At 54.5% G+C, this 27,873-nt stretch overlaps 1 protein-coding gene across 1 annotated transcript; it reads right to left on the bottom strand.

Moving 5' to 3' along the window:
• SH2B2 (SH2B adaptor protein 2) lies at positions 1–24,942 on the bottom strand. Its single transcript, XM_030472252.1, has 10 exons — positions 24,895–24,942; positions 23,975–24,103; positions 13,865–14,752; positions 10,699–10,800; positions 6,899–6,990; positions 4,763–4,857; positions 4,049–4,225; positions 3,741–3,934; positions 2,843–3,014; positions 1–2,426 (listed from the first exon to the last, which is right to left on the bottom strand). The coding sequence occupies exons 3-10, from the start codon at positions 14,723–14,725 to the stop codon at positions 2,113–2,115; spliced, it is 2,007 nt and encodes a 668-aa protein (XP_030328112.1). The 5' UTR covers positions 14,726–14,752; positions 23,975–24,103; positions 24,895–24,942; the 3' UTR covers positions 1–2,112.
• Between the last annotated feature and the right edge of the window lie 2,931 nt (positions 24,943–27,873).

The raw sequence follows: 27,873 nt of genomic DNA, 5'->3' as shown, positions 1-27,873 counted from the left end.
TCCTTTTTGCAAGTGATTTTATTTTAAAACTGGAACTCGAGTTCTCCGTTTGTTTAACAAGTCCCTTTTTGCTTTTTTAAATAAAATTAATTTATTCTACAGAACAGTAAACTCTTCCAGACTCTTCCCTATTTACAAATGAACAGTTTTGCTTGCAGATCATTGCTTCCCCCTCCTTTTCCTATCCTGTGACGCAGAAAGAGAAAAACCAGCCACCAGCTGAAGGGCTGTAAGGCAGTGCTCCCAGCCACAACCACCTGGCCCCTTGGGACCTCAGTGAAGAACAAGAGCGACCATGTCTGTGCTGCATTCAGAGGTCCCCCCTCATTCACCATGTGTGTGAAGGAAGCAGGTCCATGTTAAGCCCATCAACCAAGAGCATTTGGCCTCCCCATGCTGCATGGGCTCCTCCAAGCTGGGTTTAGCTGTGCTAAGAAAGATGAAATATCCCTGCCAGAGGAAACTGCCCTCTGAAGGGCCATGCATGTAGGGAGAAAGTGGCATTTGCTGCAGGAATGAGATCTACCAGCCCTCAACACACACACACCCATGGGCCAGAAAGGCAGCTCTCACATTGCAGGAGGTGGCAAGAAGCCTTGGAGATGCCTGCCCTGCCCTCTTGAACTGGGAGAGACAAGTGACTGTAGTGCTGGGGACATGCTTTACTAACTCAGGAAAGAAGGCACCTATTAAAAAAACATACTGACCCAGCCCAAAACTCCAGGCAAATTCAAGGGGTTTGAGTGAGGTTGTGGCTTGGCTCGTACCTCTCTTTGCACTAAGTGATAGCCTTTACCTGGAGACCTTTCCAGACACTTCCAAGTCACCTCACTCAGGTCCTGCTAGCACTGTCACCCAGGCCTGGCAGCCACATGAGGAGCCAGGATGATGGGTAAGACAAGCTGTGTGAGGCAAACCAAGAGGGAATGTGCAAGCAGTGTGTCTGCAAGCAAAGCTGCCCCGTCAGAGGGTCTCCCACCCCACACGAGGCACACAATCCTGTAAAACCACCCCAACGCCACAGCAGGTTTCTGCTCTACGCTCTTTTCCAGGGCTCACCTCTAGCAGGGGACCTCCTTTTTCTGCTATAGATGCATGTGGCTGTACTGGAGGAGCAGAAAGCCACCAAGAAGCATCAACTGGTCCAGTGCTGCTGTAATCATCACTGGCAGTGTTTTACATCTGCCAAGGAGGGACTTCAGCCATGGGCAAGGGCAATCCTGTTGGCTGGCTGGCTCCAGGCCCATTCCTTTTGCTTTTCCTGGGCATTTCTATCTCTCCAAGAAGAACCCCAACCTTCAACAACATCTCACTGCAGATGTGTAGTGTTTTCATTCGAGGAGCCCAGCCTGCAGGACAAGGCAGAAGGTTGAACTGATGCCCTTGTAGAGAGCTTAGGTTTTGAAAAGCAAAGAAGAGAGGGAGGAAGAAAGGAAAAAAGAAGAAAGGTAGAGAAAGGAGAGAAAGGACAAAGGAACAGAAGAGGCAGGACAGCAGGAAAACCTTCCTCAACTGCAATTCATGAAGCTTTGGAAAAAACCTTCTCCTGGCAGAGGATGGGAAACATGTGCCCCAGAGGGAGCCTGAAGGCCAGCCTGGATAAACCCTCACAACTCAAGAAAAGCCTCTGCATGGGGATCTGCCATTTCCATGGTCATCCCAAAACAGCAGAGCCCCTCAGTGGCTGGTTTGCAGGGTGATGGTGCCAGAAGGGATGTTGGCCACGCTGGGGTTTCACACCAGAAGGAACATGTGAGGTCCTTTGGCTGGAGGATGGAGCCTGGCACAGCTTTGGGCTGCCATCCCATGATGGGCATCCCCAGGGATGCTTGGCCCTGGCAGAGCTCCTGGACCAGAGGGAAAGAAAAGAGCCTGCAAGCTCCAAAATGGCACTGACACTTTCAGCCTCCCCAACCCCCAGCACTGCCCCAACCCTGGGGCTGGCATCAGGTCCAGCCAGGACATTGCCCACTGCTGACACGGCTCCCAGAAGTGGCAGGGAGCAAGAAGGACATGCCAGGGGTGGCAGGAGGAGGTGGCGAGGCTGGTGCAGCAGTGAGGGCTGCAGGTACCCCGTTTCCCCCCACCATCCAGCCCCAGGGCATGGGGGGCTCAGTAGAAGGAGTACTGGTTTTCCACCGCCCGGGTCCGGCTCCGGGCACTGTCGGCATCGTGGTAGTCCTCAGCACTGGCGGTGGGGGGCTCTGGCCGGCGCTCCACGCTGTCACTGCGGCTGCGGGGGCCCAGGGCACCCTCCAGGCGGTGGTAGGGTGCGGGGACGGTGACAGCAGGGGCCACGGCCACCCCTTCAGCAGACGGCGGGGCCGGCGGGCCGCTGGGTGCTGTGCTGCAGAAGTAGTGTGGAGGTGGCAGGTCGACCCGGCACCCTGGCGGCTGTGACACAAGGGCTGGTGGGGGGCCAGCGTCTGCAAGGGAGACAGGAGCTTGACCCCTCCAGTGCTGCCTGCGGGCTTGGCCCTCCCTCTCCCTCACTGCCACCTTCCCATGCGCACCCTCTCCATCCCTGACCCTGTCCTTCCCCACCCCTTCTCTCCTTGCCCACCCTCTCCCAGCAGAGCGGGATGCTCCAAGCTCCACAGACCCCTCTGCTCTTCTCCTGCCCAAGCCAGGGGGCTGATATCCACAGCCAGGGGTGCACAGGCTCTGCATGTTCACCTTCAATGGGACAACACCCACCCTGGTGCATCTCCAGAGCCACACACACAGCTTTAGGTGGGGGGTCCTTGGGGGAATCCCAGGGATCGATCCCCTTTAGGTCCATGCAAGATCCCAGCCCAACCCTCCATGTGCACCCATGGCCCTGCCTGGTCCCAGCACCTACCCGGCAGCGGGCTCTGTGCCACGACATAGCTGCGGAGGGTGATGTCGGCCGCACCACCCGACTCCAGAGGGATGGGGTGCGTGTGGAAGTGGCGCAGCATGTCAAAGATGGTCTGGAACCAGAGGTGCTGCACGTGGCACTGCCCGCTCTCGTTCAGCGACAGGCGGAGGTGCTGCAAGCACAGGGGACAGGGGGTGAGCCAGGGTGACATTCACCCGTACAGTCAGCAGATGAACCACCTCCATCAGCCAAGGGAGGTTTGCTCCTTACACAGGACTTGTTTTTTCCCCTGCTTGGCCATAGAGTTCTCCTGCTGTAGGGTGTTTCCTGCAACACCCCACTCGCTGCAGCCCCAGTAGTTTGTCCCCTCTTGGTGGTGAGCACCATACGGAAGCAGTCAGAGAAGGGTGGCTGGGTGCAGCTGAAGGGGCTGCAGCTCCAATCACAGTGACAGAGACAGCCTAGGGAAGCCCACATCCCACCTGAACTACTTCTTCAGGACAGGTGGCAAGACCAGGCAGTTATATCTCAACCCCTTGCACTGACAGAAAAGGGATCCAGCAAAAAACTGCCTACAGGTTGTTTTTTATAGTGCATCCGTGTACTTCAGGACATGGAGCAGACAAGAAGAGGGCAAAGGTTGATGTGCCAGGCTCCAATGGGGCATTTAACCTTATGCCCATCTAGCAGGCACTGATCCAGCTGGAAAGTGCTGAAGGGGCTGGGCAGGTTGCACAGGGCTCTTGAGGTACAAGGGCAAGTGGTCCCAATGGGTGCCCTGCTGGGGTGCTGTGTTTAGGGTCTCCGTATGGCCCCCCACTTGCTTGCAGAGCCCCAGGAGGGTGGGAAGGAGCCCGGGGTGCTGGGCAGGGCTGGCACTGGCATTGGGGACACCCACCTTTGCTTTCCCCTGGAAGTTGAAGGTGAGCACGTACTCCCCGGGCCGCGTTTCGCTCTGCCGGATGACGAACAGGCCGTGGCTCCGGGCACCCCCCAGCAGCACCAGCTGAGCCGCCTTGATCCGTGACAGCGTCCCATGGAACCAGGGGAAGTCCGAGAGGTTGATCTCCGCTTCCGCCTCGCTGTCCTCTCCTGGCCGCAGGGACAGCGGGTGGTTAGGGAGCACCCGGACATCGCCCTCTCCCACCCCTTCCTCTGCGCACCCCCAAGAGCGAGGCGCTGGGCTCGCATCCTGCATCCCGGTACCTGCGAGATGCCCGCTGGGGGAGGACTCCAGCGTCTGCAGGAAGCTCTCCAGTGGGACGTGTGTGAGGAGCTCCCCCAAAGAGTCCCTGCCCCGGCCGTGGGGTGCAGGGACAGCGGTGGCCGTGGTGGTGGTGTGAGCGCCGGGCAGGGCACATCTGTCTGGAGGCCTGGGCACATCTGGAAGGGAATTTGCAGAGGGATGGGCTCAGCATCACCCACCATCGCTGGATAAGGCTGGGGGCTGACCTGTTCTGAAGGCAACCATGCTGGAGCACCCCTGGCTCTCGGGGACATCTCAGGACTAGGTTATGGCTCTGGTCACAGCCTGGGGGACTCCCAGCTCGCTTTCAGCCTGTGCTGGGTTTCATTCCCCTGGTGCAATTGGTATGGCAGGCACAGATGTGTTGTAGTTGGGCACAGAGATGAGGTGAGGCTGTGTAAGTGGAGACTGCTCATTGGGACCCAGAGACCCCAGTGCCTGCAAGACCCCAGGGACTTGATTTTCTGCACATATCAGGATGTACAGAGGCAATGTTGATGTCTTCAACGGGGTTGGACCACCTCCCCAGTGCAAAGGCAAGTGTGAAGAAGGCAATGGACAGAGGAAGATCCATCCCCACAGCATCAGCTTCAGGCTCTTTACCACTTTTGGTCCCCTCCAAACCAGAGCTGGCACCCAGAGAAGCCCACCCTGCCCAGCAGGTAGGTCCTTACCATCAGCCAGGAACTCGCAGCTGCAGGAGGACACCCTTCCCGACAGACAGGCTCCCTGCACGCAGGACGCCAGCTCGATGTCGTCCCCGCTGTCCCTGGGGGCAGAGCACAGAGCAGACAGTCGCACGCTGCCTGCCACGCTGCAGACACACACACCGACACGTGGCACCTCCACTCACAGGCATGCAATGGGGATTCAACCAAACAGAATTCCAGCTGTGATCCAGGGGCACATCCTGATGCTCCTTGCGTCCTCCTGGAGGGGCTGCCATGGACAGAAGCCCCCACAGCACCAAGCTGGCAAACGACGTGTCTTTTTTGGGGTCAGAAACTGGCATGGAAGGGATTAAACCCTTGAAAACCCTCACTGCATGGGTCATGCTGGTCAGTCCTGGCTGTGGTATTTTGCTGCAACCTTGCTGGTTTGAATGGAACTCCATTACCTTGACTTTCAGCGCTTTGCTTTGCAAGACATCCATACACACACACACGCTCCCACCACCAACTTCCACACAAGGGTGCTTTTGCTTTCACCCTCCACAAAGGGAATAAGGAACCCACAGGAATTACATCCCTAAAGGACATCAAGAAACCATGGGAGGCCCAGAGACAGTGAGTGGGGACAGAGCAAGGGGGTGGCCGCAGCGGTGCAGCCCCACAGAGAGCATCCCAGTTACCCTGTCCATGCACTTCAGTACCCTTCTTGTGCAAATACGCCACTTGCTTGCTCCACAGCCTATTTTTATCCCGGCTGCCGGCAGCTCTTGGCTGCTCTTGCTGAACGGCAGCCACGTGGGCACAGGCAGCGAGGAAGCGGCTGCGTTCGTGGTAACGGCTCACGAGGGAGCTGCTGAATTATTGAGTGGCCAGTAAGTGAATCAGCCACTGGGAGTCATTCAGCTGCAGACGGTTAAAAACAAGGAGGGAGGAAGGAAACCAAAACCAGCAGCGCTGTGCAGAAAAGCCGTCGCCGGGCTCCAGCCCTTGGCAAAAGCATGGGGAGCCGACTGCAACGTCGTTCTTGGCACCAAGCGTGTGTCGGTGTATTAAACAGCTCATTATTATTTGCTCTGGAGTTCATTATTATTTGCTTTACAGTCACGTCCGGAGGCCAAAGCGGGACTGCGCTGGGTGCTAAGCAAACAGAAGAGGCTGGGAGGCTGCCAGCAGCATGAGGAGAGCGTGGCTCCGGCTGGAAAACCAGCACAGAGACATGCAGTGAGGAAAAAAGGGATGTTTCCCAGCATTGCCTCCATGAGCAGTGTCACTTCTTGAGTTATCTAGTTTAAAACACAGCCAAAGGAGCTGAGGAGCACAGATCTGGGGTGCATTAATGCATCTTCCCCGTGGGATGCAGCCTCCACGGTCACTGGCCCCATAATGCCCAAACTGTGTCTCTCAAGCAGAAGGGGGCAAAGGCAGCCTGGAGGCAGCTGGAGCCTCTCCAAGCCTCTGTTCCAGGCTGTTCATGTCTGGAAGCTTGGGCACCTTGTTCTTCCAAAACCATGCCAAGAAAGGCAGCACCAGGGTTTCCCAGAGCCCGGGGAGAGCTTGGGCCGATCCTGCCTCCCGGGACCAGACATGTCTGAGCCAGTTGAAGGGAACAGCACCGGGCACACAAACCTCTCTAACATGCAACCTGCTGCACAGGCTGATGAAGCAGCAGATGAGAAGTTTTCGCCAAGTTGTTGTGACTCCAATAACAGTGTTAATGGCACCATGATAGAAACACAAATAATCTATTTAAGCCAGCAGAATCTTAAATATACTATGGATGCTGAACTGGAAAACACACATGGAAAATAGCTCAAATACAGTATAAAAGCTTCAGAAGGTGGGTATTAGTAGCTTCCCACATTGAGGGCTCTAATCCCAGGTCAGTTGCCTTTGCTAGGCTGAGACAACGTGGAGCAGGAAAGGGTGAGCAAGCAGGGAGTGCTCTGCGAGGCTGCACCTCTGACATACACAGGCTGCTGACTCTGCCTCCAGACTTGCACTGGCGTGTGTCAGGGACTTTCTGTAATGATCCAAGCACCAAGAATTGCATCAGGGGCAATAACCCGTGCTCGGTGGTACAGGCATCGTGGCAGTGGTGAGCTCAGTCCCTGCACAGCACCATCCTCCAGCAAACCTTACCCAGGGTCGATGCAGTCCTGGATATCCGCCACCCAGGAGTGCTTCTGCAGCGAGTCAATGGTCTCCAGGATGTACTCAGCCCCATTCTCCACCTGTAGGCAATGCAGGACAGTGTCAGGTTGGGGTACTGCCACCCACCCCAGGGCAAAGCACACCCCGTAACCCAACCGGACCCCCACATTCACCTGTTGCTAGGAGAGAAGTGCTCTGTCTCATCCCAGTAAAGGGATGCTAAGGGGTGATGCACAGAGGTGCTTTGGGATGTCCAAGGGTGACCCCTGATCAAAGCTGGGGCTTGAAGGAAAACCCCACCCCACCAGTACCAGCAAGTGTACCACAGGGTTTTTACAGCCTCCGTGGCAAAACCATACCTGGCTGATAGCATTGAGGGTACACAGCACCAAGCACCAGCACAGACAGCATCCCTCACTTTTGGGGTGCCTCAGTGCCCCCCACAAACTCCATCTGCACAGGAAGAGCAGAAGCCATGCTGCTCTCTGCCCCAAATCCTGCCAGACCCTTAAACCCAAGAGTTTTAAACCTCTGCTCTGTTATATTTCTTCCTGCTGGTTCATGACGCTTCCAATTTCTGACTGCAGCAGGGTGGGAGAGAAACCCACTTTAACAGAAGAAAAATACTACTAAAATCCATCATCAGGATGCACAAGAGCCTCTAAAATTACAAGCCCAAAGGAGCTGGGCCTTTATGGGGCCAGGGAGGACCCAGAAGCCCCACATCAGCCACAGAGCAGGGGGCTCAAAAGCCATGCAACGCGATGCTGTGTGCCTCTGGCAGGTTTCCCTGCATCCCTCATGGACCCCTTATACATCACATTCCCGAGCTGGTGAGGCAGCCCTGACTCCGGGAGAGTATCACATTGCCAGCTGAGACAACCTCCTGGCAAATTAAATTAATCACAAACAACTGAATCACTGTCCTGAAAATAAGCAGCGCCCAGTGCCTGGGCTAGGGCTGCGCAGCAACCTGCTCCCCTGCTGCAGCCTGGGGCTGTGCACGGGGGATCCTGCCCCAGACAGAAGGAAGGAAGCAGCAAAGATTCCCCGCCACCTCAATTTGTTTAGTCAGAGCAAAGGAGCCTCTCTGGCTTTCTGAGGGCAATGCATGGAGCTGACGTGGGAGACGGGGCTGCTCTCTCATGCAGAGCATGACAGCGAGTGAAGCACGTGCAGAGCTTGGGTATTTTGCAAGTGGCTGCTTGTGCAATGGAAAAACTGCATGTGCTTGGTGTCTGATGTGTGGTGGGCACATGGTGCCTGTTCATTTTTAGGCAATTTGGCAGCGTAGCCTCCCTGAACAAGGCAGGGGTTTTTCCTCCCATCATAACTCTCATGTGAAGGTTGAGATTGGGCTTTGCATCAATCCCATACAGGGGAAAGCAGTGGGGAAATCACAGCATCCAGATCCCTTTCTCACCTATCTAATATGTATCCTGGCACTGAGGGGTGTTTCACTGCCTCCGTGAGTCCAGACAGCAAGGGAGAATGGAAAAGAGTGGCAAGAAGATGTCCCAGCAAGAAAGGCCAGGGCAGAAAATGAGTTACAACTAATAAGGGATGTCAGAAATAGGGAGAAGCAATCCCGTGCTGACAGCTGGTAGGGGAGGGCAAAGGCTCAATGCTGCACTGGCTGCTCAAAGGATCGATTGCAATCAATTAACCCCACAGCAGGGTAAGTAAGTGCCCTGGCCAGGATGAGGCAGGAGGGTACCTGGTAAATCAGGCACTCTCAGACCATCGGGGTTTGGCGCATTCCCTAGGGTAATTAAAGAAGTGGCTGAAGCAGTCACAAAGCTGTAAGAAGGGGGAGTGGAGAGAGCAAATCTGGCTCCAGAAGATGGGAAGAGGACAAGCCCAGAGCCCTCCTCCAGCAGCCCAGGAAGTGAACCCTCCACATGCACCAGGGAAGCACCCCAGAGCTTCATCCCCCCAGCAGGGATCTGCAGGGCCCTGTCAAATCCATCTGCTCATGCTCGTGACAGCCCCAGGGATGGGGAGAAGCAGTGTCACACTGAAGTGACATGCCAGCAAGCAGGGGAGCAAGACACGGTTGAGATGAGACTTGAGAAAACATGATCAGAATTAGCTGATGAGCCATATTCCCAAAGCAGTTATCGATGGTTAATGCCTTACTGATGGCTAATGGTCGAAGCTGAGGGATATGCTCAGAAGCTCCTTCATGTTTCACGTCAAAGACTTCATGCATGCTGCTCTTCCATAATGATTAGGACAAGAAGCAAAGCAAGGATGCCTAATCAATTCATGGATGACACCACGTTGTGAGTGTGTTGGAAGATGAAGTGAGAATTCAAATGAACTTGTGGAAGCTGAGAAATGCTCAGTGAAAGGAAAAGCTGAGCCTCCAGCTCAAGGACACAGGCGAGCTCTTGGGCTCACACTGATCACCATGGGTGCCTGGGCTGGGGAACCACCACTCTGGAGCAGTTCTGCAGAAACCTTTGAGGGGTTACACCAGCCCACAAGCTGCATGTGAGTCAATAGCATCATCAGGGTCCAAGAAAGCAACTGGATCAACTTGGGCTGGGAAAAGAGGAAGAAGAAAGGAGAAGCAACCGAAGAAGAAGCAATCCTTCCCATCCACTATTGGCCATGGCACCACATGTGCTTTGGGGAAATCTCTCTCCAGAGCCCACAAGGAAAGTGAGGACCTCCTTGGTCTGGTTGGTCTGGAGAGGAGCAGACACATGAGGCTAGTCAAAAGGCACAGAAGACAACAGCTGGATTAGCCTCCATGTCCATGTTGGACGCTGACCACAGCAGAGGTTGAGGCTGAATAGCAAGAAGCCTTGGGCAGGGAGGATGTCCTGGAGGAGGCTGCCAGGAGAAGGTGTGGGACCTTTCCGAGGGGCTGTATTTGGTAGAGAGCTATTCCCCACAGGAATGTGTGGTGGGGCCACATGCCTTTAGGGAGAAGCATCAGGGAAAAGGGTTTTCTTTAGCAGAGGTAGGACACAGAAATCCTCAGGATGCTGGTGTTCCCCCCAGTATCCATGTGCTACCTCCCAGCCAGGCACATCCAACAGCTCTGATGGAGAGCACAAATCCATTAGTATGAGCAGGGAGGCACAGCCTCATTAGCTGGAGAGAAATGCCATCTCCAACAACATGTCCATCATCGTGGTGGCATGTCATGCCCCGAGCCAGGACGCTGCAATTCAGCCCCAATTTGCTGTGACAGGCTGCTGCCTTTCAGCAGAGCAGGAGGGAGCATTGAGCTCATTAATTGTGTGATATGGAAAACTCTTTCTGGAGAGGGAATTCCACATTCTGCTCATGCCCCCAGACCTACGTGGGGTGGTTGATCCCCAGGGCCTTCGTGGCCCTGCACAGCCATTCCCATTGCCCTGTGTCAATGAAATGGCCAGCACGTGCAGCGTGGGGCACCCCATGTGCAATCTGGGGCAGCAGCAGTCACAAAACCACAGGCAGCCACAACAAAGAGTGTTTTCCTCTGCGGGTTGTCTCTGGACACTGATTTAACCCATCTCCTGGGGACATGGAGAAGCAAAACCCCACGGTGAAAGCCACCTTGATCCCAAAATACCCAGGCATCAGGTGGAGGATGCATCATTTGGTGGGGGGGACACAACACAGGGAGGGGAGGCAGAAATCCCATGGGGATCATTAGTGCTGTTAGCATCTCAGCTCTGAAAGCCAAGGCAACGATCCCCTTGGGGACTGAGTATCCCTGCAGCGGGGGCTGGATGCAGGCACAGATGGTGTTCCCATCGGGATACACACCACTGCCACCCTGCTCTCACCTTTAGGACAAAGGTGTTGTCTTTGTCAGGCATCTCCAGCGGCATGGTGGTGCGGACCTCGATGATGGCCGAGAGCGGGATGCTCACCTTGGGTTTGGAAGCCTGGGAAAAGAAAAAAACAAAGGGAAAATAATTAAAAGAAATCAATAAATAATAATAAAAAAAAAGTCACTCAATTGAATCAAACTGTCCCGGGGGACGACACAACGTGGCTCTCAGAGACAAGCTCATGCCTCAGCCTGCACAGTTATTACACAGCAGGGGGGAAAGCATTGATTTCCCTCATGTGCCTGAGAACTCCAAGCTCTTTGAATTAAACCAAGAGGAGGCCCAGTGGAGGACAGTGAGGTTAGTGCATTTAACTGCCAAACCTCCCCCTTGCTCCAGCGCAGGCTGATACGCCAGCTCTGCCAAGACCACTTATTCCTCTCCTTTTTAAGCCCTCTCTCCATGGAGATATCCTGTGAGAGAGTTGTGTTATCTGATGGGGGATGCTTCCTATGTGGAAAGCAGCCCAGGAAGACACCCAGTTTATCCAGCACAGGAGTGGCATTTCAACAGAGAAGGCACAATGCAGCAGCCTGAGCAACACAGGCTAATGTCATTAATTATTTTAACAAAGATAACTAATTACATTAAATAAAGAAAAGTGAATTTCCCCCCGGGCCCCCAGCACCCGCCGCAGCCTCAATGTGGGGGCAGGATCCGGTGCCTCCCACGCTGCTGAGCCACAAATTCCCCAGATATTTGCTTTAATTATAACAATTCCCCACAAAGGAGCTCTTGGAGCTGCTTCCCAGGTCCCGGACCCTCCGGGGCTCCAGGATTCAGGACTCTGGGATTCAGAGCATCATGGCTGCAGGAAGCAGAGATGTGATTTAGTCACCAAAACGTGTGCTTGGTGCATTGGGTGCATGGGGTGGGTGCAGGTTACCAACACCGTGTTCAGTTCCCATTTTGGGGGGGGAAGCTAAATTAATCTAAGAAACAGAACAGGAACTGCTTTTTCCCCTCTGGGATGTTTCGTTTCCACCAGCCCCCGGGCCCCAGCGCTGCCTCCAGGCTCATCCTGCCCTGGGGAATTTTTCCATCTTGGTGTTTGCACAGGAGAGGGTCAGAGAGGAGGGGACAGCTGCTTTGAAAGAGAACAAAATAAGGTGTTAATTCACCGGGAGCCAGAGCAGGGTCTTCACCAGGAGGGCTCTTCCCTTTAAAGATTTAAAAGACATGAGCATAGTTTTTGGAGGGCCTACACAAAACAAAGCTGTGGGCTGCTGAAGCAAAAAAGCTGTTTTCCTCCAGCTGTGCCACACTGGTGCCACTTTTACAGCTGAATCGTTTGCCAGATGGAAAGCAAGATGGGATGAGGGGAGAAAGATGTAAAGCAAGGCAGGGTGTGATTGTAACAGAAGAGCAGACAACGTTCATAAAAGTTGCCATAAAATAATTCCAAAATTGATTTTTAGAGGCAAATCAAGATACACTTCAGAAATAAACCCCTCTATGAGCACTCTCTCAAATGTTTTAAGAGCAGAAGCTGTTCCATTTTACCCTGAGTTTATCGTCCCTTTGGACCAGCTGATACACCGGTGCTGCTCGGTGCAGCCTGCACCCACCGGATCCTCCATGCATCGTGCCATGGACACAGTGGTTTCCTTCCAGGTGGATCTGGTGCAGTTCCTAGGCTGATTAAGCCCAGAGCCAGCTACCAGAGATGCACATCACCCATACCAGTGCTGAGCTGCTCTCTAGAGAGATGCACTTGCATTTAAACTCATGTTTGTATTTTGTCAGGGAAGATGTGATGATTGGGTGAGAGGCACCGACTAACACCAACAGTGCCAAGGTTCATCTTGGCCTCAGAAAATAGAAAATGCTGATGCCACCCATATGTATAATGTATGGATCCATCCCTCTACCAAACTGAGGGTTACCAGGGGTTTAGACCACAGAGACCCATGGAGCAGCAGCCCCTGGTGCATGCTTGGCATGAAGGATCACACTGGCCCAGCTTTGCTACCAGGGACTGAAATGCAAGTGGGGAAAGTCCTGGAGAAGATGAAGTAAATGAGATTTTTCTTCCCTAGGTACTTAAATAACCGGAGATTTCATTACCAGCACATACAGCCAGTAAAGCCCCAGGGAACGGCTTATTATTTGCCCTGTGCTCTTCAGAGAGGAGAACGCACAGCGCAGACAAGGCACAATCACTGTGTTAGCACAGGCAGTGCAACGCATCCCTTCTCTCAGCCCAGGAGAAGGAGGGAAGGCAAGAAGGAGACTGAAGGTCTCATAACCCACATCTCTTGAGCACACTTCTCCACCACTCAGCCCTTCCCCAGGAAAACAGGGACAACGTTTCCGTGCATCACACGCAGGGAAGGATGCATGTGAGAAGGAGAGGGAGGATGCGCCAAGGACACACCAGCTCCTGCTTTTGAAGTTTTCATTGAAGTTACAGAACAACAGATGCAGGCAAGAAAAAGTGATACTATGGGTAGTATTTATAATAATAGTAATAATGAGTGTTCCTCTGCACAGGAGGGTATATAGCTGGGGCTGTATGGGATGAGAGCTGCAAACCCTACCCATGGTAGTGATGCTCCAGCCCCAGAGGGCATCACTGGTGTCTCTGTCTCCATCACCAGAAGCATGGGGGGACCTTGCAGGTGCAAAATTACTCCAAATTATACTTGAAAACACAAAAAGTAAACCTGCTTTCAGAAAGCAGACTAGTGACCCTCTGAGATCTAAAGCATAAAGCCCAGGCAGTGATCCCAGCCACGCTGCTGCTGCACGAGCCATCGGTCAATCACATGTCTCTGCAACAAGTTGGGAAGAGAAGAAACCCTCTGGATGGTCTGGACACCCCACGTCTCGATGGAGGAATGAGCTTTTCCACCAAGATTACTGATACTTGGGGAACAAAGGACCAGGCAGAGGCTTCAGCATCTCTCCCAAGGGCTGTGGGGAAGGAGGGGGCTAAACTGCTGAACAGCAGCAGTCAGGGCTTGCAGGTTGGATGGGTTTCAACCATGTTGTTCTATCCATTCACATCTCAACCACATGGTACCAAATCATCCCAGTTCAGCAGTGGAACCCTCAAGCAAAGCCCAACTGCTGCTTGAATTGTTCAGAAGAACAGCGGAGAAAAGCCAGGACTCACCTTTGGAGGGACATAAAACTCGAGGAGGAACCTCTCTCCTTCCACCTTCACCGCTTTCCGGAGCAGGAGGCGGCACTTCTGCCACTGCGAGCTCCCCACACAGTTCGTGTCATCGGCCACCATGTAGCGCAGCGTCCCCTCCCTCTGGATGTCCACCAGCTCCACCTTGGAGGAGGGCACCTTGGACAAGCGCAGCTTGTGGGTCCATTTCTCCCGTGGGTCACTGGGCTCCTTGCCCCCGGCCAGCCACGGCTCCCTCTCGGCTTTCCGGCCACCCAGGGCAGCCTCGGCGCCCGGCTCCGGGGAGGACTTGCGGTGCCACATCTCCTTCATGCCATCCACCACGCACAAGCTCATGTTCCTCAAGGAGAAGCCTTTCTTGAACTTGGGCTTGGTGGCAGCATGGATGGAGACATCCTCCGAGCTGCGGGACTGGCCGTATGAGGACACCTTGCGTGCCTGTACCTGCTGTGCCGGACTCAGGTACCGTCCAGCACCCATCGGGGTGTCCATGCTGTCCAGGGACTCTGTGGACGTCTCCTCCTTCCTCGGCGTGACCTCACGCCCGTAGGGGACGTGGCAGTTCTGCAGCCCCACGAAGGGCACGATGTTGTACTTGGTGGGTGAGTCGGACACGAACACCCGGCTGACCTCCAGGCTGAAGATGTCCAAGAAGTTGGCGGCGAAATGGTGCGAGAAGGAGGCCTCTGCCCCGGGGGTGTCGTAGTGAGGGTTTTCCTTTAGGAACTGGCAGAACTTCTGGGCGAAGTCGACGGCAGCCGCCTGGGCGTGCAGCTCGCAGAACTCCCTCCAGTCGGGGAGCGGGGAGGAGGGCTCCTGGCACAGGGCATCGCCGTTCATGGCTGCCCCATTCCACCTGCCAGCGGGCTGCGGGGCAAGGGGACAGTGTCAGCATGGGCACAGACAACCCACCCTGCGTGGCTGTGCACCCCTCCAAACGGGGTCTCCCCCATGGGGGTAGAATACTAGAATCAACTAGGTTGGAAAAGATCTTTAAGATCATCAACTGTCCCCCAGCGCTGCCAAGGCCACCACTGACCCATGTCACTAAGGAGCTCATCTACACGGTGCGTGAACACTTGCAGGGATGGTGACTCCAGCACTGCCCTGGGCAGCCTGTTCCAATGCCTGAGCACCCTTTGGGGAAGGAATTGTTCCTCATCTCCACCTAAACCTCCCCTGGTGCAGCTTGAGGCCGTTTCTTCCTGTCCTATCACTTGTTACTCGGGAAAAGAGACCGACCCCACCTCACTACAACCTCCTTTCAGATTGTTATAGAGCGCGATAAGGTCCCCCCTGAGCCTTCTCTTCTCCAGACTAAACCACCCCCCCAGTCCCTCAGCTGTTCCTCATCACACTTGTGCTCCAGACCCTTCACCAGCTTTATAAGAGCAGGTTTGCAGGTGCAAAGAGAAATGCTGTGGGAAAGTGTTTTTGTGTTATTCCTTCTTCACCTCGTACACTAGAAAAAAACCCCTTGGCCCTGGCAGCAGCCATAAATTGTACTTATTTTATGATTATGACCATGCAAAAGCATTATTGATTTCTCATAAAACCACTAAGGAGTCCCTGACCAGAGCAGCTCAGGGGGATTCACCAACAGGATTTATCTCGCCTGTGTGTTCTGCCTGGGCATGGGATGAGGGAGCACTGGGTGTCCCAGCAGCATCTGCACAAGCACACAGGGCTGCACCCTTCCCTCCACACCCAGCAGCCGGTCCTTCTCTTTCTCCAGCTGTATTTCTGCTCTGATCCTTTGCCACATCAGTTTTAATGAGTCTCTTTCTCTAAGAGACTCATTAGAGGAGACACGGATCTTGCTTCTTTGGGCAGCTCTGCCAGAACTGCTCATTCCCAGGCTTTATAGCCCAGAGCCTCTTCATCTCAGCTGGGGCAGGCACTGCTCTTGTGTCCCCCTGCCATGGTCAAGTCCTCCCTGTCTGGTCACATCTCCATCAGATCAAGCTCAGCCGCTGCTCCTCACCCTCCCTGCTGAGCACCAGGCACCATGGCATTATGGATAACCCTGGGACAGGTCCTTGGCCAAAGCCAATGAGTAGGTAGGGTACGGGATTAAAAAAGCCACCAAAACCAGCAGCCAGACGCAGGAGCCCAGCAGAAGTTGAAGGGATTTTGCTGTTCTCCATTCACAGAGCAGCTCTTTTGCTGGCAAGGGATTACCCTGTGAGTAAATCACGTGCAGTAACCCGCCAGCAGCTTACATGGCCAAGAATTAATTACTGCTCGGATGAACTGCACGAGCTGTGGGATCGGGGTGGACACTGGGGAAAGGGCAGACCCGCTCCTTGTGATCCAGACCCCGGCTGGGACTGAGCCCTGAAGGCTGCGATCTGGAGCCAGGAGCCGGTTGCTATTTTCCCAGCACATCCCTATGGAGACAAGACGCTTCCTGAACCACCAGCACAAAACGTCTGAGCTCTCCGGGAGCACCTCCACCCTGGAAGTGACTCTCAAACACCCTCAAACAGCCAGATATTCACACAGGGAACAAAAGCACTTGATTGAAAGAGAAACTGTGAGCTGCTTGAGAGCCAGACCCGGGGAGTTTGGCTTCTCTGCTGTCTTGTAAGGACCACACAGCTTTCCCCTCAGCAGCATCTCTGATCCTCATGCATGGCATCTTTGCGCCTTTGAGACAGGGGTGCTGCTCAGCACCCTGACTGTGCCAGGGAGGCAGCGAGGACAGGGCACACACAGGGTCCTCACTGGCCCCTTATATCCCACAGTGCTGTCACCAGTCCCCAGCAGAAATCCCTGGCAAGGCTCTCCCAAACATCGCAGGGCTTTCCCTGAGACCTGAGCAGTCCTGCTTGCAGGGATCTGTGCCAGCTGGGATAAAAAACAAACATCCCCTGCAGTTTAGGAGCAGTGTCTCAATTTCCCCAAGAGGCAGGAGGAAAGCAACAGAAAAATGCAAAGCTATTTGTTACCCATCCAGCAAATGCAATTCCTACTTATCCATCCATCACCAAGGAGAGAATTTAAAGACTCAGCTTGCGGCGGCAGTGGCTACTGCCTTTCAGCTTTAGAACCCACAGCCCCAGCTCCTTGCCACCACCCTGGGAGCTGCCCCAGCAGCAAGCCATGGGCCAGGAGAAAAGGGAGGTGAAAAGGAGCGTCCTGCTGCCAATCCAAGCAGGCACAGCAAGAGCAAGTGAGGGGAAAAGGGTGCAAAGGGAAAAGAGCAGCAAGGGACTTGGTGGGGAGAGAGAAAGCCCCATGGCGATGGGTTTAATTGCATCTGCCAGAAGGGAGCAGCTCAGCTCTGCCTGCGGTGTTGAGCCCCAGGGCTTTGCTGATGAGGGGAGAACATTTCTCCCCATCCATGTCTCCAGGAGGGACCGGTGCTACGGAGCAGGGCTTGCCTGCTCGAAACCAAGGAAAGCAAGATGCAACAAGGGAGATTAAGGGAAAAAAAGATGATGATTAAAAAAAGGCACTTCAGAAAAGATAAAGCCCAAACAAAAAGCCCTCACCATCCAGGCACTGCAGCCAGGCTCAGAGACACGCACACAGAGGCATCACAGCATCTTCCTTTCATCTGCACGGGGATGACAGACTTTAAAAGGCCAATTTATAAAACTGAAGCCTAGAGGAGAGACGTCTGGCAGGCCTGAGGAGGCGGCGGTGGGGATTACCAACCCTGTGCTGTGCCTCCATCACCCTGCCCAGAGCAGGTCCATGAGCCCCCCATGCAGGACCCAACAGCAGAGTCCAGGAGTATGGGGGATGCTGGAGGCAGCCCCCCTGGGACCACAGAGCCATCACCACCTGCATGTACACATTCACCTGATTTCTGCAGAAAGCAGGCTCCCAATTATCTGTATAGATTTACCTTTAATCTCGGTGCCTCCACTTCCCTCCATACCGACAGCACTGCCCCACTTCTTGAAATAACTTATCATGCCATAGACAGCATCCTGGGCAGAGCGGTGGAAGCAAGATGAAAACAAGCTCAAGATGGAAATAAACAGCAGATCTATGATTGCTTTTTCGAAAGGAAGGGCCGTCCGCTCCCAGCCCAGCTTACCGATGGTTGCAGCATCCTCCCAGAGGAGCTAGATCCCTTTGGAGGTGCTGTCTGCTGACTCCAGAACTGGCACAGGTGCCACATCCTCGAGTCCCTGGCCTGGGTTACACAAGAGGACAGACATAGGGGTATATAAAATGAGGAGGTTTGTTGTCAAAGGGAAGCCACAGAGTGGCAACCAAGACATAATGCTGGTGATGGGCAACTGACCCACCTGCCCGAGTCCCCAAACACCTCATAGGGCAGAGCTCTGCTGCTGCTGCCACTTGGGAAAGGTTTAAATAGGAAGGAAAACAAAGGATTTCTGAGGATTGGCCAAGGGGAAAACCAGGTTGAAATCACAGGAAAGCCAGCTGCTGGCAGCAATGTTATGACAATCTCCCCCAATAAGGTGTGCTGATGCATTCCCTACACATAAGTAGAAGGATCTGAAAGTCAAAGCAAGCTACTGACCTCAAGAAGAAATGAAATCTAAACTGTCAGCAGAAGTGCAAGAGACCATGTAAAGAAAACAGCCTCTGGTGAAGCAGGAGTCAGGGAGCAATGACAAAGGCACGGGGATTTGCTGAACCAGAGAGGTGGGGAGGAACCAACGTCTAACGAGGTGTTAATAACCTGAACGCGCAATGCTGGTCATGGGATAGCCAGAACAGCCAGCCCAGCACTTGCTCCCAGGGCTTTATTTAAGGAAACAACCCTAATAAAGAGATGTTTCCCTTCTGCCTGGTGCAGCCAAGCTGGGCCACCGCGATCTGAAATTCAAGGGGGAGAATACTGTTGGATGGAGGTTGTGAGAGGCAAGCCTGCATCCCTCCATCCATGCCTGAGTGGGAGAGCTCCCAGGGCCAAGGCAGGAGAGGAAGGAAGAGCCTGGCTCAGGGGGAAGGAGGTCCCCAGCTCCGTCCCAGCTGCCCCAGTCCAACAAGCTGCTTGGCTTCCAGCAAGATCGATGCCACTCAAAGCCCCGGCTGGCGATCCCATGGGAATGGAGTGAGGAAACCCAGGCACCTGCTCCCCCAGCAAAGCGCCTGACCCAAGTGTGCTGGGCCAGGGGAGATCCCCGAGTCACGAGCAGGTCCCAGAGCAAGGCGATACCTCCCTGGGCTGCGAGGTGACGCTCCTGGCAGGCAGGTCCCTGCTGGCAGCTCACAAGGAAGCCTGGCTCCTGCCTGCACTGGAAAACAGCTAAAGCCAGGATGGGGACTGCCCTTGGGGATGGCGGCGCAGAGCGAGCAGCATGCGGGGCTCAGAGCTGTTGGCAGAAGGAAGGCGAGAGCATCATCTCTGCTCTTATAGTGCAAGCCCAAAGGGATGGAGGATGCATTGGCCACGGAGCTGATGTACCCCCTGCTTCCACAGCAGAAGCACGCAAAGACCAAGCAACCTCCTCCTAAAAAGGCTTCCTTTGCCACCATGAGGGGTTGGGAAGGGTCTCAGCCCTCAAGGCCCATCAGAGCTTTAACCACACATAGAGGATGAGCTGAAGAAGCGAAAGCCATAAGGCAAGAAAGCAAAAGTTATCTGCCCTTATGCGTTACACATCCCTCCAGGCACACTTACCATCCCCATCACAGCCCCAGGGTGAGAGAAGTTAGTTGCTCTCTGCACTCTTCGTTGCTCCATGTACTATTTATACCCTATAGAGCTTAAATCAGACCAGCTGTCTGAACCAGATAGAAATGGAAACAATCTTTGTTCCTCTCATTTACTGTCCATCCCACTAAAATATTAATTGAACAGCATTTTGGCCTCAAATTCAATGGTCAAACCACCTTCCTTGAATCAATCCCCCATTAAATACCTGCTTTTACTCCCTGCTCAGATGCACTGCAGGGTCCTCCTGTCACCTGCAGCCCAGAAAACATTTGTCTGGAGTGAAAAGGCTTCTCGGGTCTTTTTCCACTGCTCAATGAGGGATTTCTCTAGCCACAGCATTAGCCAGACCAGCTCTCAAAACAGATGCCCCTAAAGCACCCCACAGCATTGCATGGCCATTTTCTAGGGCAGTGTTTTGGGGCACAGGCACTGAAGGGAGATGACTTCAAAAGAGAAAACGGGCAAGAAATGGCTCCTTTTTTCCCCCAATCTTGCACAGACAACGGTCTCCCCACAGCTCTGAATCCTGATGCCAACCCTGCAGGAACCAATGCTCCTGTAAATAAACCAGGCTTTGGGGGCTGTGTCCTGAACTCAGCTCCAGATACTGCCACTGACTTACTGAGCAAGGCCCTAGCCCATGGCTCTCGCTCCCATCTGGGACCCCTGGGTGCTGCAGAGAGGATACAGACACAGTTCTTTCCCATATGCACCCAGCCTGCCAAGACCACCCCAGGCTCAGGACTGTCCCCCAGCAAAACCTGAGGTTTTCTCCGTTTCCCACTGTTCTGACCAACTTTATATCACAGGGTTGTTCCTCTCCCTCCCCTCCAAAACCCACCCCCAGTGTACCTCCCATGCTGACAGCTGCTGCAAAACAAAGACAACTTAATAGACAAGATCCACTGGATCTTAGATAATCTCTTCCCTGAGTAATTCCATCCAGCTTGCAGGGAGCCACGCTGCCAGCCCATGTGCAGGGCTGGAGAATCGCTCAAGCCACTTAGCACTGCCACTGATCTGGGTACATCGGTGTGGGACCCCAGGGGTACCAACCTCCCACCCCAGGATGCAGTGATGGGATGCTGTGCAAAGCATCGCTACAGTGGGGCATCATGAACATAGCCTGGGGCTTGGAGGCAGTGTGTTGTAGCTGGAAATAAAGGAAAGACACCCTCCGAACCCCAAAAGAAAAGCTGCGTATTTCTTGAGAATATAAAGCTAAATTAAAATGAAATAGAGCTTTTGGTAAAGGAGGCCAGAGGCTGTTGCCCCTTCCCTCACCTGCCTCTCTCCAGCCAGGGAGCTTCCCACAGAAGAGTCTAACCAGTCCAAAATCTATTTTTAACCACCACAATAGCAGAGCCTCCCAAGAGGAGCGGCCGAAGCCCTGTCCCCAACCAAGCAATCTCACATTTCCCTCGCTAAGCCTACATTTCCTTCCGCCCCTCAGCCTACAACAAAACCCTCCTCTCGGCTTCCCATCCTTGTAAAACTATATGCACGTCCACCTCCAGGCGGGACCGCCGCTGGTGCCACACCGCAGCGGGGTGCACGGTGTCATGCACACACGTTATGTATTAACTACTGACCTGGCACCTCGGAGCAGACCCTTCCTGGGCTCAAACGTACCAAATAACAGGAGATTTAGCTGCTCACTCACCACCCCTGGTACCTTGGGGTAGAACCTTCCCAGAGCTAGATGTGCCATGTAACGGGAGGTTTAGCTGCTCACTCACCACCCTGGATGTATCTGAAACTCAAGGAAAAGCCCCACAATATAGCCCCAACTGCAGTTCCCAAACCAAATGCAAACTCTTTAAAGAGATTACTCTTGCCCTGTAGATTGCTATGCCATGGAGGGGTGTTTTTGGGGAGCGATCTGCATGGGTCAGTGCAGGATGCCCATATGGCACTGCCATCACTGTGTGCCTCCATCCTGGCTCACTGCTGAGGATTCTCCCTTCCTTAGGGCAGAGAACCCCCCTAAGACTGGTTTTCAGTTATGGCACATACTAAACATGGGATAAAATTACATAGGTCCGTATGGAATTTTCTTATTATGTTTTTGTATTTGCAGACTGAATTTCCCATACACATCCCTGCCTCATACCCGCCTGCAAACAGCGTTAAACTGCTGCTTAATGGTATCTGAGCTGAGGAAATTCAGTTCTTACTCAGGACTGCTACAGTCATTGCTAATTGCTTAAGTGGTGTATTAAGCAAAACACCTCATACAAATTCCAGTGGGCTTTGAAACCCCCCATCCCAACGAGATGATGCCAAAATGCCCTGTTATGGCTGCCGTCTCTGCCTGGAGAGTCAACTTCAAGTATCCCTGTTCTTTTTGCTCCCGAGCAGCCAGCGCTTTGTACCCAGTGTGGTGGCCACGACGTCATAGGAGGGATTTAGAGGCTGTATCTGACTTCTTTGCCTCTTTCCCGGAGCTCCCACAGGACCCTGCCCTGCTGAAATGCCATCACAGCCCCCCTCCTGCCCCAGGGTCTTGTGTGCCAAATGCTGCCAGGACCTGATACAGCAGAGAACAGACCTGCTCCCACCTTCCCAATGGGGCCCTGGAGTGGATGCGCACTGGGTTCCCCTCCTGGTCACCCCTCTGAAGCACAGCAAGCATCTGTGGATGGACGCAGAGCTCCAGTTGAGTCTCGCCCCAAGCCTGGACCCTGCACCCAGCAGCACAGCCGCTCCCCCAGCAAGCAGATTTTCCAAGCCCTTTCGGTTTTCCCTTTCACCACAGTCAGGTCTGGGATGAAGTTTTCCCTTTCAGGATAACCTCTCCTTCTCTCTGCTGTGACGGAACCAGCTGGGATTCAAACCTATAATTCCTGGGAGTCAGGGGGCACCACCAGGCGCTACCCGCAGTGGCAGAGTTCCCAGTTTCCCTCTGCCAGCCTCCTCTCTCTGCTCACACAAGGAAGCGGAGCACTGAGCCAGGCACGAACCTCCAACCCTTATCCCACTGCCTCGCTGGCATCCGTGGGCAGGGAAAGCAGCCAAGGGCAAGCGAGGGCACCAACACGTGGGTGCCCCAGGAGGGGAGTGCTGCCAGGAGCAGCTCTGCTGGCCTTTGGGCTGGAGAAGAGCAGGGAAGGCAGCACTGCCCTGGGGCATCCCCGCCAGCCTAATTCAGCAAGCCCAGATGTGCAACCATCATCAGGTTTCTCTGCCTGCCCCAGGAAGAAGAGGAGGAGGAAGAGGAAGGGCATTACCCAGCAACATCCTCATCTTGAGGAGACGGGTGATTTACATCCAAGGAGGAAGGACAAGAGGAGGTTGGACAAGACAACCCTGCCATGAGGGTGCATGAGATGTGCTTGAACCTGTCCAGAAGAAGAGACAGACCTGATGGTCAAGAGAAGCAGTCAAGCAACCACAGCACCCCTGAGCCAACCAAAGGGCTTACACTCAAAGAAGGCACCAATTTTAACCCAAAAGCCTCATCCAGAGCAAGACAGAGGAGGATCCATCCTGCAGCCCCCAGGACTGACTTGTCCCACCTGATGGCACAATGGAATGATCACCTTGCATTGGGTGACACCAAACACCGGGAGGCAAACTCCCACCCTTCCCAAAAGCACATCAACAGGATGGAGCATCTCTGCAAGAATTATGCAACTTTTTTAGGAGACAGTTATTCAACAGCCACCCTGGGCTGCACTGCAGTGTTACAGCAATGGAGAGGCACTGTGAAGCAACACCAAGGAACTCAAGAGGGGATCTCACACTCACAACCCCATTCAAGCACATCTCCTGGCAACAACAACCACCTGAAGTGCAAACATAATGGCCAAAGGCCCCAGGGTAGGAGAAGTAAGCATTTCAGAGGAGCCTGGGCAGTTTAGGGGCACTATTCCCATTAAGAAGCACAGCCCCAGATGCCCAGCATTGCAACCATGGTCCTTCTCCATGCCTCTCTCAACACACCAAACCAAAAATCCTCATGGAGGGGAGGTTTGAGTAATCATAGAATTGTTTAGATTGGAAAAGACCTTTAAGATCATTGAGTCCAATCATTACCCCAGCACTGCCACCACTAACCCATGTCCCTAAGTGCCACATCTACACGTCTGCTAAATACCTCCAGGGAGGTGACTCCATCACTGCCCTGGGCAGCCTGTGCCAGTGCTTGACAACCCTTTTGGGGAAGATACTTTTCCTAATATTGAGTCTAAACCTCCCCTGGTGCAACTTGAGGCCATTTCATCTTGTCCTATTGCCTGTCTTTGGGAGAAAAGACCGACCCCATCTCACTACAACCTCCTTTCATGTAGTTGTAGAGAGCGATAAGGTCCTCCTGAACCTCCTTCTCTCCAGGCTAAACACCCCCAGTCCCCTCAGCTGCTCCTCATCCCCTCACAGAAGCAGTGGCAGGGCCCCCCAGGGGTTTTGGGCAGGGTGCTGGGTGCACAGAGCAGTTTTACCTTCTCTCCCGTTCCAGTTCACAGGGTCTTCAAGGTGCCAGCAGCGCAGTCCTTCCAGGTCAAGCACATAACTTCAACTGGCGAACTTCTACCCCAGAACGAGGGACCATAGCAACTCGGGGGGGGGGGCTGGAAGGCAAAGCGTGCATGATCACCCCCAGGCACATCTCACCACGAAGTCTCAGTTCTGTCGCACGTCAGCCTGACCATCCACTTCAGCAGAAACTAGAAATAAGCAGAAGGACCACGGCGAAAGTCCCTCTGCTTTCCCAAGGCCTCCACTACGATGCAACCAGCCTCCCCAAGGCTGCAGGAAGCTCAGGACCCGCAGTTACCCCACGGGTGTCCCCGTAGCCCCATGGAAACAGGGGCTCTGCCCTTGCCAGGACCAGACTGGCGGGGGGGGGGGGGCGGAGCAGCCCTCGTAGACCCCCCAAACCCGCCCGCAACCCTCATGCGAAGCCCCAGCGAACAATAATGATTAACCCCCCATCCAGAGCATCCCCCCGGCCCCGCACCGCGCCGGGACCCGCCGAGTTCCGCTCCCCCCGCACCGCATCTGCCCCCGCCGCGGTGCCCGCCCCAGCGCCGCCCCCCCCCCCGGGGCTCGGCCGGCCGGCCGGAGCAGCGGCGATGCGCACCGGGAGGGGGGCAGGAACCAGCCGGGGCCGTCCGTGCGGAGACAGCGCGGTGGCTCGGGGTGGGGGGGATAAAGGAGGAGATGGGGCGGGGGGGGCTCGGGGCAGCCTCACCGCGCTGCAGAGCCGGGCGGCGGGGGGGGGGGGGCTCCGCGTTCTCCCGCTGCAAGCGGGGACCCTCCCCCGGGCCGGCAGCGGCGGAGATGGGGGGGGAATAACCGGGAAAACAAGGGGCCTCCCCCCAGCCCCGACCGCCATCCGGTACCGCTGGGATGCGCTCACCCGGCCCGGTGCTCGCTGCTCCCGGTGCTCCCGGCGCGGCTCTGCCCCGCCGCCCCCCGCACCGCCCGGCAACGCCGCCTCCCGCCCCTCCCACCGCCCGCCGCTTTAAAGGGCCCCGCCCGGCCCCGCGGGGTCCTGCTGCCCCCCCCAACCCGCGCCCAGCGCGGCTCGAACGGGCCTCGATGTACTGCGCCGGGGTACCCCGGGGGGGGCACCCCGTTGATGGGGCCATCCCCCCGTCCCTGCGCATGTGATGGGGCGATGCGCCTGCGAGGACGCCCCAAATCCCTACAGGGCACTCCAAATCCTCGGGGGATACCTCAAATGCCTAAAGGGCACCCCAAATCCTCATAGGGCACCCCAAGCGCCCCAAACCCCACCAATCCTGGGAGAGAGCTGCCTAAGAAGGGGGAGCAGCTTTTTTCTCGCCGTATCCCCCATCCACAAAGCTCATTTTTGTGCTGTGAAGGAGTTTGCGGTGATCCCCAGCACCCCACATCCCCAGGGCTCACAAGGGGGTGTTGGTTGGGGGGCCAGCCCTAGCACTGGCCTTCACTGATATATTTCTAGGGCCCATCTCCAAGCCCCTTCTTCTGCCGAGGGGGTCAGGACAGACCATGGGGATCCAAGGCCCTGAGAGCTTGCTGTGATTTAGTTGGGGTCACATCACCAGGGGCTGCCTCCTGCACATCCCCCCCACAGCGTGTCCATGGGTGGATGAGGATGACTCACCAAAAAAAAAAACCAGGAAAAAGAAAAAGGATTTGCAGGAGGAACAAATCCTTTTCACTTCTCGGAGCACCTGTAGGATTAAGACAATGCTGGTTATGTAAGGGGCGGGGAGGGGGGTGGGTTTTTATTCCTATTAGTATTTGTTTCTTATGCTCCCTTGCCATCCTCTTACCCTGCAAGGTGAAATCTGGGGAGGTTTTGGAGGTTTGAGGACACTCAGGGGGTGCAGAAAGGAGGAGGGAGGATGGCTGTGGGGCTATTGCGCAGTGATGCACCATTTTCTTTTTCCTCCTCCAAAGCAGAACACCACACTGTCTCCCTAAACCTCTTTATTTGGTGTTTTAAGCAGCAGAGTGAAACACAGGGCAAGAGGGATTTGCAAAAGCACTGTCTAGCAGGCACGACCAGGGGCATGGACTCTTGACTTCTCTCCTTGGTTTCATCATCACTGGATTTGTGATGATTTTGGTTGAATGCCCATCCTTCTGCTTCTAGCTGGTCATGTTTTCCCTTCCCAGGGGTGTCTTGAGGATGAATTAATACTCACTAAGAGGCTGGTGCCCACTGCTCAGTGCAGGTTACCCTGGGCAGACCACATCCACCTATCTCCTGCAGCAGCTGATGGTGTTTCCTCTGACCCCCCTGCTTCCCCAGCCTCTCCTCCAAAAAGCCTCTCTCCATTCATATACATTTTTAAAGAAAATACACAATCAATAGTCTCTCAGGCTGGAATTTCATTAAGGGTTTCATTGCACTCGCTATCGATTGCCAGCAGGGCTGGGAGCCGCACAGCGTGGGTCTGGCAGACACGGATGATGCCCTGCCCATGCCATGGGACCATCCAGAACATCCGCCATGGGACAGGGCAGCGATGCCAAGGACAACCCTGGGGTTCAGGCCAGCAGCATCAGTGGGCAGAGGGTCTGGCTGGGTCACCCAAGGGGCCAAGGTGCCACCTGTAGTAAATTCCCAGATTTTACTAAATATGACTGGAGAGCAAAACGTGCCGGGAGCCCAGGAAAGGGCTGGGATGCTGGGATTTCTCCCTCTCATCAACCAGGATAAATGCTTTGCGATTGCAAAGGCTTTGGTACGTAACAGGCTTTCTTCTGCTTTCCCTCTGTGGGTTGTTGCTTGCTTCAGGATGTGTAAAACAAGGTTGGAAAGCCTGGCCTTGCTTCTGATGAAACACTGGGTAACCTTGCAAGGCTGCTATTAAAAACCAAAGCAAGCTCCAAGTGTGGAAGCTCACAGTTTGCATCACTGCTGGCCAGTCACTTGAAAAATCAAGTGAAAAATCCCAACCTTCAAAAGGATTTGAGGGCTAATTTTAGGTCTGTGCTTTGCCCAAAGTGATCTACTATAATTGCTGGGGTGAAAGTTTAGCTTCTCCCCTGACTTTTCTCAGCAATCCCCAAGGAACCGTGTTCCGCTGCACAAAGAGCATCCCCGGTCCAGCTCCCCAGACTATCTTTTGAAGGCTTTATTTTTAAACCAAAGCCACAGGCTGCCTTCAATGGGACATAAATCCTTCATGAGTCCCAGTCTGCAGCCAGTGGGAGCTCCTGTGGATGGGGATGAGCTTCACCTCAAACCCTTGTCCCCAATTTCTGGCCTCACTCATTGCTGCCCCATCACCACGGATGCTGAGCAGAGCGACCCCACTTCCCCCCATGGACACCACCGTTCCCATTCATCACTTAAACCCTTTTAATAGGAACCACAGATGCGAGCAAAGCAGAATATCTTGCTTATAGAAACATGGCCTTTCTGCTATGCTAAATGATTTAAAACTGGTGGGGAATAGACCTAATATGTGCTCGCTTTTGCCAATTCTCATTACGCCGGGAATCCCTCGGAGCTATTAGCTGCCTCCACAATCCAATCGCTGGAAGGAGTCAAGAGCAGGCACGCTGGGGAGGGCTGTTGGCAGCCGCCCGGCTGGAGCGTGACGTGCCCTTGAAATCCTGTGCCCGGAGGCATCCGACAGCATCCGAGCGGTGCCAGATCCGGCAGCGTCCCGGGGCAGGCGCGGGGTTATCCGGGGAGCAGGGACTGGAATGCTTTTACAGATGTTCCTGCAAAACCCTCATGCTGTGGGTTTGCAAAGCCACAAAACCACGGTGGGGATTGAGGAATGTGATAGGGGGAGGAAAGCAGAGTGGGACGTGAAGTGTTTTGTCCTCTATCCCAGGAAAACTCTGGAAAGGAAGGTAGGAGACTTCACTGCGTGGGGCAGCCCAGCCA

The sequence above is a fragment of the Strigops habroptila genome, assembly GCF_004027225.2.
Source record: "Strigops habroptila isolate Jane chromosome 13 unlocalized genomic scaffold, bStrHab1.2.pri S16, whole genome shotgun sequence".
Taxonomy (NCBI): domain Eukaryota; kingdom Metazoa; phylum Chordata; class Aves; order Psittaciformes; family Psittacidae; genus Strigops; species Strigops habroptila.
This window is presented reverse-complemented; position numbering and strand designations above follow the sequence as displayed.